Source organism: Ylistrum balloti, unplaced genomic scaffold, assembly GCF_031769215.1.
Source record: "Ylistrum balloti isolate Yb309-2 unplaced genomic scaffold, AGI_CSIRO_Ybal_v1 Utg370544, whole genome shotgun sequence".
NCBI classification, from domain to species: Eukaryota; Metazoa; Mollusca; class Bivalvia; order Pectinida; family Pectinidae; genus Ylistrum; species Ylistrum balloti.
This window is the reverse complement of record NW_026782345.1, coordinates 162,709-182,713: the sequence shown is the minus strand read 5'-3', so window position 1 is coordinate 182,713 and position 20,005 is coordinate 162,709. Positions and strand designations below refer to the sequence as shown.

The 20,005-nt window shown below is 37.6% G+C and overlaps 1 protein-coding gene across 1 annotated transcript in view; it reads right to left on the bottom strand.

The window, feature by feature from the left end:
* Positions 1–20,005, bottom strand: part of LOC132556094 (cytosolic carboxypeptidase 1-like) — a 67,488-nt gene that overhangs the window by 19,540 nt on the left and 27,943 nt on the right. The window contains exons 4-18 of the mRNA XM_060220482.1: positions 19,620–19,687; positions 17,889–17,955; positions 15,502–15,648; positions 15,024–15,155; positions 13,990–14,121; positions 13,432–13,578; positions 11,129–11,350; positions 10,787–10,908; positions 10,029–10,127; positions 8,476–9,212; positions 7,817–7,963; positions 6,179–6,266; positions 3,280–3,436; positions 2,833–3,065; positions 2,259–2,412 (exon numbers count right to left, since the gene is read on the bottom strand). Of these exons, the coding sequence (XP_060076465.1) occupies positions 2,259–2,412; positions 2,833–3,065; positions 3,280–3,436; positions 6,179–6,266; positions 7,817–7,963; positions 8,476–9,212; positions 10,029–10,127; positions 10,787–10,908; positions 11,129–11,350; positions 13,432–13,578; positions 13,990–14,121; positions 15,024–15,155; positions 15,502–15,648; positions 17,889–17,955; positions 19,620–19,687 (2,652 nt within the window). The remainder of the gene's footprint in view (positions 1–2,258; positions 2,413–2,832; positions 3,066–3,279; positions 3,437–6,178; positions 6,267–7,816; positions 7,964–8,475; positions 9,213–10,028; positions 10,128–10,786; positions 10,909–11,128; positions 11,351–13,431; positions 13,579–13,989; positions 14,122–15,023; positions 15,156–15,501; positions 15,649–17,888; positions 17,956–19,619; positions 19,688–20,005) is intronic.

Sequence of the window (20,005 nt, the reverse complement as noted above, 5' to 3'; positions counted from 1 at the left end):
AAATAAATGTCGGAGGATCATCTATGACTCTGATTCTGAATGAACACACGCGTGACACTCGCACCATTGCAATTTTTCGCGCGCATAAACAATTGACGTCATTATAAACTGGGAAATCCCCTTTTTGTCCATGACATCGCAGCAAGCCTACCCTACCTTAATAAATGATACAGAGTTAAATGTTGTTCAATACAAGTATTTCCATGTATCTATCTCTAATTAAAATATCTAATTTCCACAAAATTAATATTTCTAATGGTTATTCATATTGCGTTTGTAGTCTGTCATTTTTGCTCTCGCGGAAGAATGTAGAATTTTGGAAACGTGAATGGTGATATTCATGCGCCATTCAGACACTTGTACCGTGGGATTTTTTTTTTTTTTTACGTCGTGGCAGAAATAATGGGATGGGAGAAAAATAATCAACCCCTACCCTCAGAGGATGTGACAGAAAAATCTCCAACCCTCGGGGCAGAGCCTCGGGTTAGACAACAACAAAAATCACCCCTCGGGTTGGAGATTTGTCTATCACACCCTCAGGGTAGGGGAAGATTCTGTTATTCTCTCATATCCCGCCATATTGGATAGAGTTTGCCCATGTAAGATAGCTATGTAAGAAAATTCTATCTTACATGGGCAAACACGTTCGTGGAGTAATCTGTGTTCAGGGGAGACAACTCTTACAATATGTTGTCAAACACAAAAAGCTCCGAATTAATTCCATCAAACCGAACACCATCCTCTGCCACCATTTCATCAACTTCAACAGTTACTAGGCCTACATCTGATGTCACAGTGTGTCTACCATCGTCATCACAACAAGAAAACACGGTTAACACCTACAATCCTGTATCACAGAAACAATCTGAAACTCGCATCGAATCCTTGTTTGCTGGTTCTCACATTGAAAATTGCCTAATCACCGTAAATATCACCACAAATGTTCCACCACCCAAACGTCGTCGAATCATGGTGATCGAGAGTGACAGCAACTCAGAATAGGAGATCGTGTGACGTCACGCCTTGAATTTATGAATGGAATTCCTTTGACTGTGGTGACGTCATGTCAGCGTCACAGTATTTTGAAAAAATGTAAAACAGTAAAAAGATACATTGATATATTTCTTAAAATGATCAAATATGTGATTTTGATGATAAAACTATATGTTGAACTATAAAAATCCGTTCCTTGTTGATTTCTTTGAAGTATTTGACAGAACAAGTTCTTTTCACAGATGTTTACTTACACATACTATATAATCAAACAGAGATCTTTTTTGTTTTTTTTCATCTGCGAATAATATATTCATCCTGCAATGTACCAAAAAATGGTTTGAAATTTGACAGCAAACTGTAAGTTTGCAAAATATGGGTATGATCGTTGAGAATATCCAGTTCGTTTTTTATAAAAACCTCGGATTAAAAAAATGAAAAAAATGAAGATAATGGCCGACAGACAGTCCTTTTCCCAAAATTTTGGTAAAGATATGAGAGAAAAAGACTCTTCCATTATGTGTGTATGTAGGATAGGGATATTCCACCCTTGGGGTTACAAAATATGGTAAAACCCTCGGCAGAGCCTGGGGTTTCACCATATTTTGTGACCCTCGGGTGGAATATCCCTATCCTACATACACGCATATGAAAGAGTCTTATAATATATGACAGATGACAGCTGTATAGATGACAGCTGTATAGATATCAGATGGCAGCTGTATAGATGACAGATGACAGCTGTATAGATGACAGATGACAGCTGTATAGATGCCAGATGACAGATGACAGCTGTATAGATGCCAGATGACAGATGACAGCTGTATAGATGTCAGATGACAGCTGTATAGATGCCAGATGACAGCTGTATAGATGCCAGATGACAGATGACAGCTGTATAGATGCCAGATGACAGATGACAGCTGTATAGATGTCAGATGACAGATGACAGCTGTATAGATGACAGATGACAGCTGTATAGATGCCAGATGACAGATGACAGCTGTATAGATGTCAGATGACAGATGACAGCTGTATAGATGTCAGATGACAGCTGTATAGATGACAGCTGTATAGATGCCAGATGACAGATGACAGCTGTATAGATGTCAGATGACAGATGACAGCTGTATAGATGACGGATGACAGCTGTATAGATGACGGATGACAACTGTATAGATGACGGATGACAGCTGTATAGATGACGGATGACAACTGTATAGATGACAGATGGACAGACCCATGCTGCCCTTATTATTACTCACTAAGTTCTTCTACATGTTCCCGACTGTAAGTTTTTGGCTGGGCTGTGATGGTCAGGACAGGAACACTGTTACCAGTCATTGTCTCACACAAGTCCTGTTTCCTGAAGAAAATGGTTCGATTGTCAACTATCCTCTCCCAAACACTCAGGTGACTCTGAAACAAAAATGTCATGTACCGGTATGTGACAATGTTCTATACTATAATAACAGATACACCAGAACAACACTATGGTGTTATCTTAGCCTGTTCTCTTGTTATATCAAGGTCTTGTATTTCAGAAGGTAAACATTTTTAACAACACTGAATCATATACTATTATGTCCAAATCAAAGAAGAATGTACCAGGGAACAAAACAATGACAAGCAGCCAATATCATTCATCTGGATTTTCTGGACTTAAAATGCTCCATCCAAACAAACGAAAATGGCATTTTAAAGATTTACATCTGTCTTCCCTTTGTAGGCATAGGAGAGAGTACCTACCTTTAGGGTTGTGTAGGGGAGAGTACCTACCTGTAGGGTTGTGTAGGGGAGAGTACCTATCTGTAGGGTTGTGTAGGAGAGAGTACCTACCTGTAGGGTTGTGTAGGTATATGGGTAATGGTAGGCAAGGTAACACACATCTTTGCTGTGTTTGAATTTGACTGTGAAGGTTGTTGTATAGTATGTTTTCCCCTTGACTCCACCCGTAGCCTGGGCACTCCGTGTAAAATGGTTTCTGTAGTAACAGATATCTGTTCCTACACGTGACCAGTGAGGTTTTCCATCCAGAGCATCAGACACAGAAAACATGACAGGTTTCATACCTGTATCAGAAAAAAAATCCTATCACTTAAGGTGTCACGCATTAGATCTCAACTCTAACACTGAAAACAACCAATCTGACATCCTTACCCTCAGCTATACGTATAATAATAAGAAATAATACAATCAATATTTTCCTTTATATATGAAACAACAGAAAGATATCAAATATCAAAGGTAATTTATGTTCAATACCTGATAATACATCAAACTTACCGAAGTTAAATTGGCTGTTGAGTTTCTCACAATTAATAATGTTAAATCTGTACGGTACATCAGCCACCATATTGCTGACTTCAAAGTAGAACCATTGGTGATGGTGGTTAGTGTTGACATCAGGGTTCAGTATCAGGTCATATTCATAGTCTCGTATCTGTAATAACACAACATACAGATGGTTATCAGGTCATATTCATAGTCTCGTATCTGTAATAACACAACATACAGCTGGTTATCAGGTCATATTCATAGTCTCGTATCTGTAATAACACAACATACAGCTGGTTATCAGGTCATATTCATAGTCTCGTATCTGTAATAACACAACATACAACTGGTTATCAGGTCATATTCATAGTCTCATATCTGTAATAACACAACATACAGCTGGTTATCAGGTCATATTCATAGTCTCGTATCTGTAATAACACAACATACAGCTGGTTATCAGGTCATATTCATAGTCTCGTATCTGTAATAACACAACATACAGCTGGTTATCAGGTCACACTCATACTTTACTGTGTGTAATAACACAACATACAGCTGGTTATCAGGTCACACTCATACTTTACTCTGTGTAATAACAAACACACAGATGGTTATCAGGTCACACTCATACTTTACTGTGTGTAATAACAAACACACAGCTGGTTATCAGGTCACACTCATACTTTACTGTGTGTAATAACACAACACACAGATGGTTATCAGGTCACACTCATACTTTACTGTGTGTAATAACAAACACACAGATGGTTATCAGGTCACACTCATACTTTACTGTGTGTAATAACAAACACACAGATGGTTATCAGGTCACACTCATACTTTACTGTGTGTAATAACAAACACACAGATGGTTATCAGGTCACTCATACTTTACTCTGTGTAATAACACAACATACAGCTGGTTATCAGGTCACTCATACTTTACTGTGTGTAATAACACAACACACAGATGGTTATCAGGTCACTCATACTTTACTGTGTGTAATAACAAACACACAGATGGTTATCAGGTCACACTCATACTTTACTGTGTGTAATAACACAACACACAGATGGTTATCAGGTCACACTCATACTTTACTGTGTGTAATAACACAACACACAGATGGTTATCAGGTCACACTCATACTTTACTGTGTGTAATAACAAACACACAGCTGGTTATCAGGTCACACTCATACTTTACTGTGTGTAATAACAAACACAGATGGTTATCAGGTCACACTCATACTTTACTGTGTGTAATAACAAACACACAGATGGTTATCAGGTCACACTCATACTTTACTGTGTGTGATAACACAACACACAGATGGTTATCAGGTCACACTAATACTTTACTGTGTGTAATAACACAACACACAGATGGTTATCAGGTCACACTCATACTTTACTGTGTGTAATAACAAACACACAGATGATTATCAGGTCACACTCATACTTTACTGTGTGTAATAACAAACACACAGATGGTTATCAGGTCACACTCATACTTTACTGTGTGTAATAACAAACACACAGATGGTTATCAGGTCACACTCATACTTTACTGTGTGTAATAACAAACACACAGCTGGTTATCAGGTCACACTCATACTTTACTGTGTGTAATAACAAACACAGCTGGTTATCAGGTCACACTCATACTTTACTGTGTGTAATAACAAACACACAGATGGTTATCAGGTCACACTCATACTTTTCTGTGTGTAATAACACAACACACAGATGGTTATCAGGTCACACTCATACTTTACTGTGTGTAATAACAAACACACAGATGATTATCAGGTCACACTCATACTTTACTGTGTGTAATAACAAACACACAGATGGTTATCAGGTCACACTCATACTTTACTGTGTGTAATAACAAACACACAGCTGGTTATCAGGTCACACTCATACTTTACTGTGTGTAATAACAAACACACAGCTGGTTATCAGGTCACACTCATACTTTACTGTGTGTAATAACAAACACAGATGGTTATCAGGTCACACTCATACTTTACTGTGTGTAATAACAAACACACAGATGGTTATCAGGTCACACTCATACTTTACTGTGTGTAATAACACAACACACAGATGGTTATCAGGTCACTCATACTTTACTGTGTGTAATAACAAACACACAGATGGTTATCAGGTCACACTCATACTTTACTGTGTGTAATAACACAACACACAGATGGTTATCAGGTCAGTCATACTTTACTGTGTGTAATAACAAACACACAGATGGTTATCAGGTCACACTCATACTTTACTGTGTGTAATAACACAACACACAGCTGGTTATCAGGTCGCACTCATACTTTACTGTGTGTAATAACACAACATACAGATGGTTATCAGGTCACACTCATACTTTACTGTGTGTAATAACACAACACACAGCTGGTTATCAGGTCACTCATACTTTACTGTGTGTGATAACACAACACACAGATGGTTATCAGGTCACACTCATACTTTACTGTGTGTAATAACACAACACACAGATGGTTATCAGGTCACACTCATACTTTACTGTGTGTAATAACACAACACACAGATGGTTATCAGGTCACACTCATACTTTACTGTGTGTAATAACAAACACACAGATGGTTATCAGGTCACACTCATACTTTACTCTGTGTAATAACAAACACACAGATGGTTATCAGGTCACACTCATACTTTACTGTGTGTAATAACAAACACACAGATGATTATCAGGTCACACTCATACTTTACTGTGTGTAATAACAAACACACAGATGGTTATCAGGTCACACTCATACTTTACTGTGTGTAATAACAAACACACAGCTGTTGATCAGGTCTCACACATACTCTTATATATGTAACAACATTTCTGATTTCTCATACCTACCCAAATAGCCTTGCGCAGATTTCCGCTCTCAAACTGAGAATTAAATTGTAGAGAATTGGCTGCTGTCACTTCAAGCTGGCTGCCTACTCTGTGAATAAAGGAACAGTTACCTAGGTAATCATTAACTACAAACATTAATTCCACCAAAAGTTTGATGCTCTCATCTTACTTATCAATAATATTTCAATTAATTTAAATACTCAACAACTCACAGACTCCACAAATCAGTTGTACACACACTGTGTATACATGTATTAGACAACTCACAGACTCCACAAATAAGTTATACACACACTGTGTATACATGTACTAGACAACTCACAACCTCCACAAATCAGTTATACACACTGTGTATACATGTACTAGACAACTCACAGACTCCACAAATCAGTTATACACACTGTGTATACATGTACTAGACAACTCACAGACTCCACAAATCAGTTATACACACTGTGTATACATGTACTAGACAACTCACAGACTCCACAAATCAGTTATACACACACTGTGTATACATGTACTAGACAACTCACAGACTCCACAAATCAGTTATACACACTGTGTATACATGTACTAGACAACTCACAGACTCCACAAATCAGTTATACACACACTGTGTATACATGTACTAGACAACTCACAGACTCCACAAATCAGTTATACACACTGTGTACACATGTACTAGACAACTCACAGACTCCACAAATCAGTTATACACACACTGTGTATACATGTACTAGACAACTCACAGACTCCACAAATAAGTTATACACACTGTGTATACATGTACTAGACAACTCACAGACTCCACAAATCAGTTATACACACTGTGTATACATGTACTAGACAACTCACAGACTCCACAAATCAGTTGTACACACTGTGTATACATGTACTAGACAACTCACAGACTCCACAAATCAGTTATACACACTGTGTATACATGTACTAGACAACTCACAGACTCCACAAATCAGTTATACACACTGTGTATACATGTACTAGACAACTCACAGACTCCACAAACCACAAAACACATTTTTAAAACAACTACATTTGTGTTTTATTGACTTTGACAAGTTGACTTCAATTTTAGAAAGTTTTGTGAAATCACTTGAAGTACCATTTATTTTAATACAAGTTGAATATTGTATGTCAGGAGAGATATGAGCAGATGATATAGAAGAAGAAATTGGGGAGGTGTGATAAAGTGTTACATAAGTTGGAAATCTGTTGGCAGAAATGTGTCGATGATTCCAACAGTCTTCATATCTTATCAACAGTTTCCATTCAGAAGTGTTAATTAGGATTATCATAAACTCCATTTACCCGGGTGTAAAAACCTTACATCAAGACAGAATAAGGCGTTAATCTGATGTTTACAGGAGTCTGGATCCTATCATATAATGTGTGTAATGTGAGTTGAATATCATGTATATAGTTTTCATACCCAATGTACAGAGTAAATCCTATAACATTTCACAGCAGTCAAAGCCCTTTGTACTGTTGATTTTGTTATGTCAAAACCTGACTGGATGGAAGTAGTGTATTGACGCTAAACTGTTACAGCACTGTATACAACTATTATCAAATATAACAAACATAACAAAATTAACCTGTGTAGGCTTCACCTACCTCATAGGGTCCCTGTTAAGTAGATTTTGGTTAGGTATAGTATAGGCAGCCCCAGTCCTCTTCACTAGAGCATCCAGGTCATACACATCCCTATCTATTATATTCTCTGGGTGAATCATTCTGTCAATGTCCTCAAACACCTTGGCCCTGAAATCATATTTACTGCTTACAGTTAACACCTTATTTATTTACTTGATATCCTTAAGCCCTACTCTACCTTTGGACTCCGAACTTCATATCCTTAAGTCCTACTCTACCTTTGGACTCCAAACTTGATATCCTTAAGTCCTACTCTACCTTTGGACTCCAAACTTGATATCCATTAGTCCTACTCTACCTTTGGACTCCAAACTTGATATCCTTAAGTCCTACTCTACCTTTGGACTCCGAACTTGATATCCTTAAGTCCTACTCTACCTTTGGACTCCAAACTTGATATCCTTAAGTCCTACTCTACCTTTGGACTCCAAACTTGATATCCTTAAGCCCTACTCCACCATTAGACTCCAAATTAGATATCCTTAAGCCCTACTCCACCATTAGACTCCAAATTAGATATCCTTAAGCCCTTCTCTACCTTTGCACATCTAAACTTGATATCATTAAACTCTACTGTGCCTTTGGACTCCTAGACTTGATATGATTAAACTCTACTCTACCTTTGGACTCCAAACTTGCGGTGATAAAGTGGTTCGTTTGTCGGTACACCTTTTGCTCCTATAAGATCTGGATATGCTAGCTTCTCAAATCTGTAGACACCTTTTGTCAGACGACCTATTTCCTGGAAAACGACAGTGTCATGAAGACATCCCTCCAAGTCCTCCTCCTCACTACTTGAGCTCATCAGCACACGGTCAATATCATCCACGGACTCCCGTACAGGTGCGGGAGTGATACACAATGAGTTCACAAACTCAGATTCCAATTCAACATTCTCACGGATACTTGACGAAGCCATCGAACTCGCCAAGCTAGAACAACTCACCTTTTTAGAAGATTTTTTGTCCTTTTGAGATTTTTTAGAACTTTTAGATTTTTTATTACTGGACAGAGTTGTATTTGATTTAAGCACCATTGACGGTTTCTTTAGGGCACTTTTGCTTGGCTGAACTGACTGAGGTAGATCTAAAGAGAAGACACTTGTTCCTGTTTTAAGGTTGATGGCTGTGGCAGAGTCACACCTCTCCACAGGATCTGGGTAGCCTTCACAGCGTAGTGAACTGTAGCCACTACTTTTAGAACTGGTGTAACTCATGGTACTAGCCATGCGGAACATTCCAGCTGGACAGGAGAGCTCTCGCTCACCCATAGTTGGTAGTCCTTGGTAAGACTCGTATGTTCCTGTGGGAATGTAGATAGAGTTTGGTGGTGCTACCTCATCATCCTCATCATCCACCTGGAACAATAGTCAAGGATCTTTGTACAGAAGAAAATACATGTCTGTTGTTTCTCTCTAGGAGTTTTCCATCAGAAATAACCTTCACATTAACTATGTAATTGATCAGCACCAATCACAACAATCAAAAACTTCAAATTTCATAATCCTGCTGACAGCCGTCCTGAACAAATGATTATACTCAAACCACATTAATTACTCAGGGGAACAATTTCTACCTCACAGGAAATGTCCTGGTCCTATTAATAATCTCTCCCTGCCACTCCTCTCCCCCCCCCCCCCCCCCCACCACCCTCCTCAAAAAAAAAACTTAAAAAAAAAAAATTTTTGCTGTGATTACATTTCATACACCACATATTGTAAACAGTAAACATGTCCTGAAACAAAGTTGTGTTTAATTACCTATACTAAGACACATTGACAAGGCCCCCTGGTCAGGATCAGGTAATGCAAAGTTATTTGGAAATATGTAACAATATGACATGCCAAGTGATAATTCCAAAAATGGTTGTGATGCAATCTTATTAAAGGGGCACCATTCCTGATGTGGTTGTGTCAGTAGTTAACACTTTTTACAAAAAGCGTATAATTCTCTCTAGAAAAAACAAAATGGTTAAAATGTAAATTACTTTAGGAGCAACATCAAATTTCAATGGTACCTGGCACTCTGTCTACAGACAGAGAGAAAGATGGGCAGAAGGATAGATGGACAGACACTATACAAAACTATTGTCTGTCCTGGTTCCTGTTCGGCAGCAAAAACATGAAATTATAGTCAAGTAGAAAAGAGTTGTTCCAGACTTATGTTATTCTCACCTCAATTTCAAACAGCTCTGGGAAGAAAGTATCATACATCCTCAGGTCCTCAGCCATACGTCTGAAGGGTTCTGGTGCCCTTCCTTGGTCCTCCTCCACCTGCCAATAGGAAACTCATGCTTGAATCATGACAACCTCTGAAGTCACAGTGTTTCAACAGTTTTTCAGATTTTCAGTCAGCCAGCCAGATAGCCAGCTAGCCAGCCAGTCAGACAGACACAGCTAGACAGACAGACACAGCTAGACAGACAGACAAAAAGACAGACAGACAGAAGCAGAGAGACAGACAGATAGACAGACAGACACAGCTAGACAGACAGACAGACAGACACAGCTAGACAGACAGACAAACAGACAGACACAGCTAGACAGACCGACATACAGGACAAACCCTGCTGATGACATGAAGTACTATTTACACAAATATTTTATGAATCAGCCCTGGTAAGTGGATCAAACCATCAGTACATAAGAGACATCAATATAAATATTTAAAAGTGCCAAATGGTGGCCATCTTGAAATTCTGGATGAGAAATCAGGATTTTCTAAAAAAAGTGATTTTGATCCTAATATTCCGAAATTTCCAATCATCAGAGATATAATGGTCCTTTATGTGATGTAATCCCTACAGTAACAAAGCCACAAGATTAAGTAAGAATTTTTAACTTCCAGAAACCTGAAGCTGACCTTGACCTTGTAACTGAAATTGAGTTGTTGTGGTCCTTTGTCACATACAAAACCACACAGTACAACCTACCTCCTCTGGAGGGTCGGTTTTGAAGCGTTCATCATCACTGTCAATGTCGTCATCGTCCTCCAGAGAACTATTGTCACTGTCTTGTGATTCCCCAGAGAAGCCAAACACACTAGATGTGCAATCTGAAGAATCAAATTCAATTTATTCACCACAACTTAGGAGATCATTGGAGATTTACACCACCCTGTGTTGGACACCAGTACAATCACTCTCTGGGAGCTTGTATGATATTGTTTTTTCTATATTAGAGAAATGACTTACCTTGTTTGCTAGACTTCCTGTAAAGATCACTCTCTGGGAGCTTGTATGACATTATTTTTCTATATTAGAGAAATGACTTACCTTGTCTGCTAGACTCCGGGTAAAGATCACTCTCTGGAAGTTCAAATGACATAGGACACTTCAAGCTGTTGAGAGGGAGTTTGTTCCTGGGACAGCACTTTCTCATTATGACACTTGCCAAGAGAATCAGACTCTCCATCTCCCGACAGTCAATCACTTCCTGAGAGCTATCATACAGGATCTGTATACCATTGGCATCAGCTAAAACCTTCCTCCCAGACTCTGTAGACCAGCACAAGGATGAAAAATTACTCGCAAGTACTAACAGGCATTTGTGATGTTGTGTATACTGTACCCAATTACTTACAGATATTTGTGATGTTGTTTATACTGTATTCGAGTACTTACTGAGGTTGCAATGTTGTGTATACTGTATTCGAGTACTTACTGAGGTGCGTGATGTTGATTGTACTGTATTCGAGTACTTACTGAGGTTTGTGATGTTGTGTATACTGTATTCGAGTACTTACTGAGGTTCGTGATGTTGTGTATACTGTATTCGAGTACTTACTGAGGTTCGTGATGTTGTGTATACTGTATTCGAGTACTTACTGAGGTTCGTGATGTTGATTGTACTGTATTCGAGTACTTACTGAGATTCGTGATGTTGATTGTACTGTATTCCGAGTACTTACTGAGGTTCGTGATGTTGATTGTACTGTATTCGAGTACTTACTGAGGTTCGTGATGTTGATTGTACTGTATTCGAGTACTTACTGAGGTTCGTGATGTTGTGTATACTGTATTCGAGTACTTACTGAGGTTCGTGATGTTGTGTATACTGTATTCGAGTACTTACTGAGGTTGTAATGTTGTGTATACTGTATTCGAGTACTTACTGAGGTTCGTGATGTTGATTGTACTGTATTCGAGTACTTACTGAGGTGCGTGATGTTGATTGTACTGTATTTGAGTACTTACTGAGGTTCGATGTTGATTGACTGTATTCGTTGAGGTTCATGATGTTGTGTATACTGTATTCGAGAGTACTTACTGAGGTTCGTGATGTTGTGTATACTGTATTCGAGTACTTACTGAGGTTGTAATGTTGTGTATACTGTATTCGAGTACTTACTGAGGTTCGTGATGTTGTGTATACTGTATTCGAGTACTTACTGAGGTTCGTGATGTTGATTGTACTGTATTCGAGTACTTACTGAGGTTTGTGATGTTGTGTATACTGTATTCGAGTACTTACTGAGGTTCATGATGTTGTGTATACTGTATTCGAGTACTTACTGAGGTTCGTGATGTTGATTGTACTGTATTCGAGTACTAACTGAGGTTTGTGATGTTGTGTATACTGTATTCGAGTACTAACTGAGGTTTGTGATGTTGATTGTACTGTATTTGAGTACTTACTGAGGTTTGTGATGTTGTGTATACTGTATTTGAGTACTTATTGAGGTTGTAATGTTGTGTATACTGTATTCGAGTACTTAGTGAGGTTCGTGATGTTGATTGTACTGTATTACTTACTGAGTATGTTGTGTATACTGTATTCTGAGGTTCGTGATGTTGTGTATTGTACTGTATTCGAGTACTTAGGTTCTGATGTTGTTCGTGATTCGTTGTTGTTGTACTGTATTCGAGTACTTACTGAGGTTGTGATGTTGTGTATACTGTACTGTATTCCTGTATTCGAGTACTTACTGAGGTTCGTGATGTTGATTGTACTGTATTCGAGTACTTACTGAGGTTTGTGATGTTGTGTATACTGTATTCGAGTACTTACTGAGGTTCGTGATGTTGATTGTACTGTATTCGAGTACTTACTGAGGTTCGTGATGTTGATTGTACTGTATTCGAGTACTTACTGAGGTTCGTGATGTAATGTTGTGTATGTTGTGTATACTGTATTCGAGTACTTACTGAGGTTCGTGATGTTGATTGTACTGTATTCCGAGTACTTACTGACGTTCGTGATGTTGATTGTACTGTATTCCGAGTACTTACTGAGGTTTGTGATGTTGTGTATACTGTATTCGAGTACTGAGGTTCGTGATGTTGTGTATACTGTTCGTGATGTTGATTGTACTGTATTCGAGTACTTACTGACGTTCGTGATGCTGATTGTACTGTATTCCGAGTACTTACTGACGTTCGTGATGTTGATTGTACTGTATTCCGAGTACTTACTGAGGTTTGTGATGTTGTGTATACTGTATTCGAGTACTTACTGAGGTTCGTGATGTTGATTGTACTGTATTCGAGTACTTACTGAGGTTCGTGATGTTGATTGTACTGTATTCGAGTACTTACTGAGGTTCGTGATGTTGATTGTACTGTATTCGAGTACTTACTGAGATTCGTGATGTTCTTGATGATATTGAGGATACCCTTGCGGACAGACACATGGCGATGTTTTGTGTCCATCTGATGCCATTCATGATACAAGGCAAGTAGATGAGGTACATGTTCTCCACCGATTGTACGGGCGGCATTATTTCCTGGTGAAAAAACAAATCTTCTTGATTACCTGCCTCAACTTTGATGGAAACAAATCTGACATTGTTCATTTCTAAATGTTGTATTTGTATAACATCAATAAATACACGGCCTTCAGATTGTTCAGGAACAGAAAAATAACATGACTTTGTAAGGTTGTTGATGGACAGTAAACTTATGTGACTTTGTGAGGTTGTTGATGGACAGTAAACTTATGTGACTTTGTGAGGTTGTTGATGGACAGTAAACTTATGTGACTTTGTGAGGTTGTTGATGGACAGTAAACTTATGTGACTTTGTGAGGTTGTTGATGGACAGTAAACTTATGTGACTTTGTGAGGTTGTTGATGATCAGTAAATTTACAAGTAAACTTACAAGACTTTGTGAGGTTGCTAATGAACAGTAAACTTACGAGACTTTGTGAGGTTGTTGAGGATATCAAGGGCCAATTTAAGCATGGTAATGTGTTTTCGTCCACACTGCTGTATGACTCGGAACATCGGAGGAATGGCATTGTGTTTACCCAGGTAGGAAGCATTCACACCTTGGTTAGAATTAATTAACAGAGTGTAATCATAGTTTTGTAAAGCAAGCAACTGTTCAAATGTCTCATCTACCACAAGGAAGCACATCTCCCATAATTTAAGAATTCTTCATTTAAGTATTACATCTCACTATAAGAGGCTCATCTGATGACCAAAATTTTCATTTCATATTATTGTCCTTCCTAGGTGATATTTCAGACAAAAACGGTTGGGTATTTCCTATTTTCTATATTAGGCCCTACCCCTCCAGTCCCTGGCATCAGAGACCCACCATTTATACAAAACTGATTCATACTTCAGACCAAATTGAAACAGAATCCTGATGGTTCTACAGAAAAAGGATGATTTTAAGAGTTTTCCCTATTTGGCCTACATCTCCTGCTCCAGGGCATCAAGACCAACTTTTTATACACAGTTGCGATCCATTCACCCATGGATGCTTCAGACCAAATTTAGGCAAAATCCAATCATTCATGAAGAAAGGAGGGTAATTTAAAAGAACTTGCAAAATTTCCCACTTTGGGCCTCACTTCTCAGGCTCTTGGCAGCAGAGACCCACCACTTAAAGAAAGTTTGTTCCTTTTCTCTCCAAGAATGCTTCAGACCATAATTGGTCAAAATAAGTCTCTATAATGCTTTTAACGATCACTGATGTGCCGAAAAAATTGTCAGACTGACAACAGATCCCATGGTAAGCCACAGGCCTACCTGTCACCCACACAAGATATTACATTTTAAAGTATTACATCTTACATATCTCACCTAAAAGTATTACATTTCATACAAAGTATAACATCTTTACAAAGTATTACAACTCATTAAAAAATATTATATTTTACATAAAAGTATTACATCTCATACAAAGTAAAACATTACGTGAGAATTATCAGTAAGAACTCACTGTTGTTGGTGTAATATTTGAACACCTGTAGGTAGGTCTGGAGGTACTTGAAGTTACAGGAGTTATTTTTGATTAAACTCAGTGTGATGGGTAAGGCACGATTAAGTCTAGCTTTCAAGGCAATCTTTCGATCTATAACAACATTAAAAGATTATATGAAATCTTGATGAAAACTAGGAGATAAAAACTATAATGTACATAATCTACATTAAATTTAGTCATTAATAATATCTAATTAAAACCAATTAAAACAATGGTTATTTTTTCAAGTCATGTCAACGTAATTATACGACGTTCTCTGGCACCATCTTTGTATCTTATGATTTAAATCTGTTTGGCTTTTATGAATTTTGCTGAAAACACGATTAATTTGTGGCTTTCAGTTCGCTAACACAGAAAAATTCTGCCATGAAAATATTATTAAAGGCCTTTATCAAATGTAAAGAATAAGTGATGAGAGTCATCCAATGATGTGGACCTTTCTGGGCCAGCTTGGCCAGGACTTGGTGGGCACAGAGTAGTAAATCATCACATGTAGCTTGTTCCTCCGTCTCCCTGACGATGGCCCCAAGCAGCACATTGGTAGTGTTGGCATTCACCAGAACACTGGTCCTCTTGCCTACCTCTAAAGTGCAAAAAAACAACAACAAAAAACAATTCATTAAGTGACATTTCAATACCATAGTACCTCCCTAGTAATATGCCTGAGTGTGTATTTACCTACAATACAGGTATTATACTGTTGTTAGGTGAAGCCAGTGCTATTTTATTGTCCACACTCTGACTATAATAAATCAAGTTGGAGTTCCAAGCTATCTAGTGCAAGGGAATGTTTCTATGTGACAGACAGAACCTTCAATTTCAAAGTGAAAAACCATTGTATAAGAATTTTTCTACCTAATGTAACAGGAGGTTTGAGTTATAAGTTTGTAACCTTGAACAAGTGAAGTGTTAAGTGTACTTGTCTGTGACATTGAGTCTAGTAGCTTCTTACTTACATGCAACTGAATCAAATAAGACACTTATTTCATGTAAACAGAGTTTAATTAGCGAAGAGCAAAAATCATATAAACTTGAGTTCAGCAAGTCGTAAATATGTGTAACCTCTAAACTCAAGGTTACATGTAAGTAAGGAACCTCAAAACTCAAGGTTACATGTAGGTAAGGAACCACTAAACTCAAGGTTACATGTAAGTAATTAACTACTAAACTCAAGGTTACATGTAAGTAAGGAACCTCAAAACTCAAGGTTACATGTAAGTAAGGAACCACTAAACTCAAGGTTACATGTAAGTAATTAACTACTAAACTCAAGGTTGCATGTGAGTGAGGAACCACTAAACTCAAGGTTACATGTAAGTAATTAACTACTAAACTCAAGGTTACATGTGAGTAATTAACTACTAAACTCAAGGTTACATGTAAGTAAGGAACCACTAAACTCAAGGTTACATGTAAGTGAGGAACCTCTAAACTCAAGTTTACATGTAAGTAATTAACTACTAAACTCAAGGTTACATGTAAGTGAGGAACCACTAAACTCAAGGTTACATGTAAGTAAGGAACCACTAAACTCAAGGTTGCATGTGAGTAAGGAACCTCTAAACTCAAGTTTACATGTAAGTAATTAACTACTAAACTCAAGGTTACATGTAAGTGAGGAACCACTAAACTCAACGTTACATGTAAGTAATTAACTACTAAACTCAAGGTTACATGTAAGTAAGGAACCACTAAACTCAAGGTTACATGTAAGTAATTAACTACTAAACTCAAGGTTACATGTAAGTGAGGAACCACTAAACTCAAGGTTACATGTAAGTAATTAACTACTAAACTCAAGGTTACATGTAAGGAACCACTAAACTCAAGGTTACATGTAAGTAAGGAACCTCTAAACTCAAGGTTACATGTAAGTGAGGAACCACTAAACTCAAGGTTACATGTAAGTAATTAACTACTAAACTCAAGGTTACATGTAAGTAAGGAACCACTAAACTCAAGGTTACATGTAAGTGAGGAACCACTAAACTCAAGGTTACATGTAAGTAATTAACCACTAAACTCAAGGTTGCATGTGAGTAAGGAACCTCTAAACTCAAGTTTACATGTAAGTAATTAACTACTAAACTCAAGGTTACATGTAAGTGAGGAACCACTAAACTCAAGGTTACATGTAAGTAATTAACTACTAAACTCAAGGTTACATGTAAGTAATTAACTACTAAACTCAAGGTTACATGTAAGTGAGGAACCACTAAACTCAAGGTTACATGTAAGTAATTAACTACTAAACTCAAGGTTACATGTGAGTAATTAACTACTAAACTCAAGGTTACATGTAAGTAAGGAACCACTAAACTCAAGGTTACATGTAAGTGAGGAACCACTAAACTCAAGGTTACATGTAAGTAATTAACTACTAAACTCAAGGTTACATGTGAGTAATTAACTACTAAACTCAAGGTTACATGTAAGTAAGGACCCACTAAACTCAAGGTTACATGTAAGTGAGGAACCACTAAACTCAAGGTTACATGTAAGTAATTAACTACTAAACTCAAGGTTACATGTAAGTAAGGAACCACTAAACTCAAGGTTACATGTAAGTAATTAACTACTAAACTCAAGGTTACATGTAAGTAAGGAACCACTAAACTCAAGGTTACATGTAAGTAATTAACTACTAAACTCAAGGTTACATGTGAGTAAGGAACCTCTAAACTCAAGTTTACATGTAAGTAAGGAACCACTAAACTCAAGGTTACATGTAAGTAATTAACTACTAAACTCAAGGTTACATGTAAGTAAGGACTCAAGGCAATGTTATACTTTAAAAAGTACAATATGGTTAACATTACTTACGTGTTTTCCCTATCAGCTCACTAAGGCAATGTAACACATTCAGGACGACAGTACGATCACTGGAATTCTGAAAGCATATTAAATAAATGTATTCTTCTCATATCATTGCTGGATTTATTGACACTTCAATTTACAAACACCTCACTTTACTGACACCTCTCTTTACTGACACCTGACTTTACAAACACCTCACTTTTCAGACACCTGACTTTACATACAAATACTTCACTTTACAGACACCTGACTTTACACCTCACTTTACAAACACCTCACTTTTCAGACACCTGACTTTACAAACACCTCACTTTACTGACACCTCTCTTTACTGACACCTGACTTTACAAACACTTCACTTTAAAGACAACTGACTTTACAGACACCTCACTTTACACCTCACTTTACAAACACCTCACTTTTCAGACACCTGACTTTACAAACACCTCACTTTACTGACACCTCTCTTTAATGACACCTGACTTTACAAACACCTCACTTTACAAACACCTCACTTTACTGACACCTCTCTTTACTGACACCTGACTTTACAAACACTTCACTTTACAGACACCTGACTTTACAGACACCTGACTTTACAGACACCTGACTTTACAGACATCTGACTTTACAGACACCTCACTTTACAGACACCTCACTTTACAGACACCTCACTTTACTGACACCTGACTTTACAAACACTTCACTTTACAGACACCTGACTTTACAAACACCTCACTTTACAGACACCTGACTTTACAGACACCTGACTTTACACCTCACTTTACAGACACTTGACTTTACAGGCACATGACCTTATTGACTTTTACTGACATCTAACTTTAGTGATACTAGACATGATTTTCTGACATCTAACTTTAGTGACACTAGACATGATCTTACGACATCTAACTTCAGTGACACTAGACATGATCTTACGACATCTAACTTCAGTGACACTAGACATGATCTTACGACATCTAACTTCAGTGACACTAGACATGATCTTACGACATCTAACTTCAGTGACACTAGACATGATCTTACGACATCTAACTTCAGTGACACTAGACATGATCTTACGACATCTAACTTCAGTGACACTAGACATGATCTTACGACATCTAACTTCAGTGACACTAGACATGATCTTACGACATCTAACTTCAGTGACACTAGACATGATCTTACGACATCTAACTTCAGTGACACTAGACATGATCTTACGACATCTAACTTCAGTGACACTAGACATGATCTTACGACATCTAACTACAGTGACACTAGACATGATCTTACGACATCTAACTTCAGTGACACTAGACATGATCTTACGACATCTAACTTCAGTGACACTAGACATGATCTTACGACATCTAACTTCAGTGACACTAGACATGATCTTACGACATCTAACTTCAGTGACACTAGACATGATCTTACGACATCTAACTTCAGTGACACTAGACATGATCTTACGACATCTAACTTCAGTGACACTAGACATGATCTTACGACATCTAACTTCAGTGACACTAGACATGATCTTACGACATCTAACTTCAGTGACACTAGACATGATCTTACGACATCTAACTTCAGTGACACTAGACATGATCTTACGACATCTAACTTCAGTGACACTAGACATGATTTTCTGACATCTAACTTTATTGACACTTTTCTGGTATTTGACTTTAATTTATTCTTCTTTCAGTTTGTAAATTGTTTACTTACCCTGAGTGTAGACAGCAGAACATCAATGTAACCACTGTTCTTTAAAACACTATCCCGGTGAATTTTCTCTTCAAAAAATCAAAAAAAATGATTAAATTGGAGAGAAATAAGAATTATTTATCAAGTGAAGCTTGATGTGGATTTTATCGCTAGAGATCTAGTGTGTAGCAAAGTGGCTAATAAAATTAACTGGGTATACACTCAGTGTACACTCAGCATATATAATACCTAGGACGTAATGACTGTAGGTCTTCTCTTTCTCACTGTACATACCCTGTGTATTTAGGATATTAGGTCCTCTCTCTCACTGTACATACCCTATGTATTTAGGATATTAGGTCCTCTCTCTCTCACTGTACATACCCTATGTATTTAGGATATTAGGT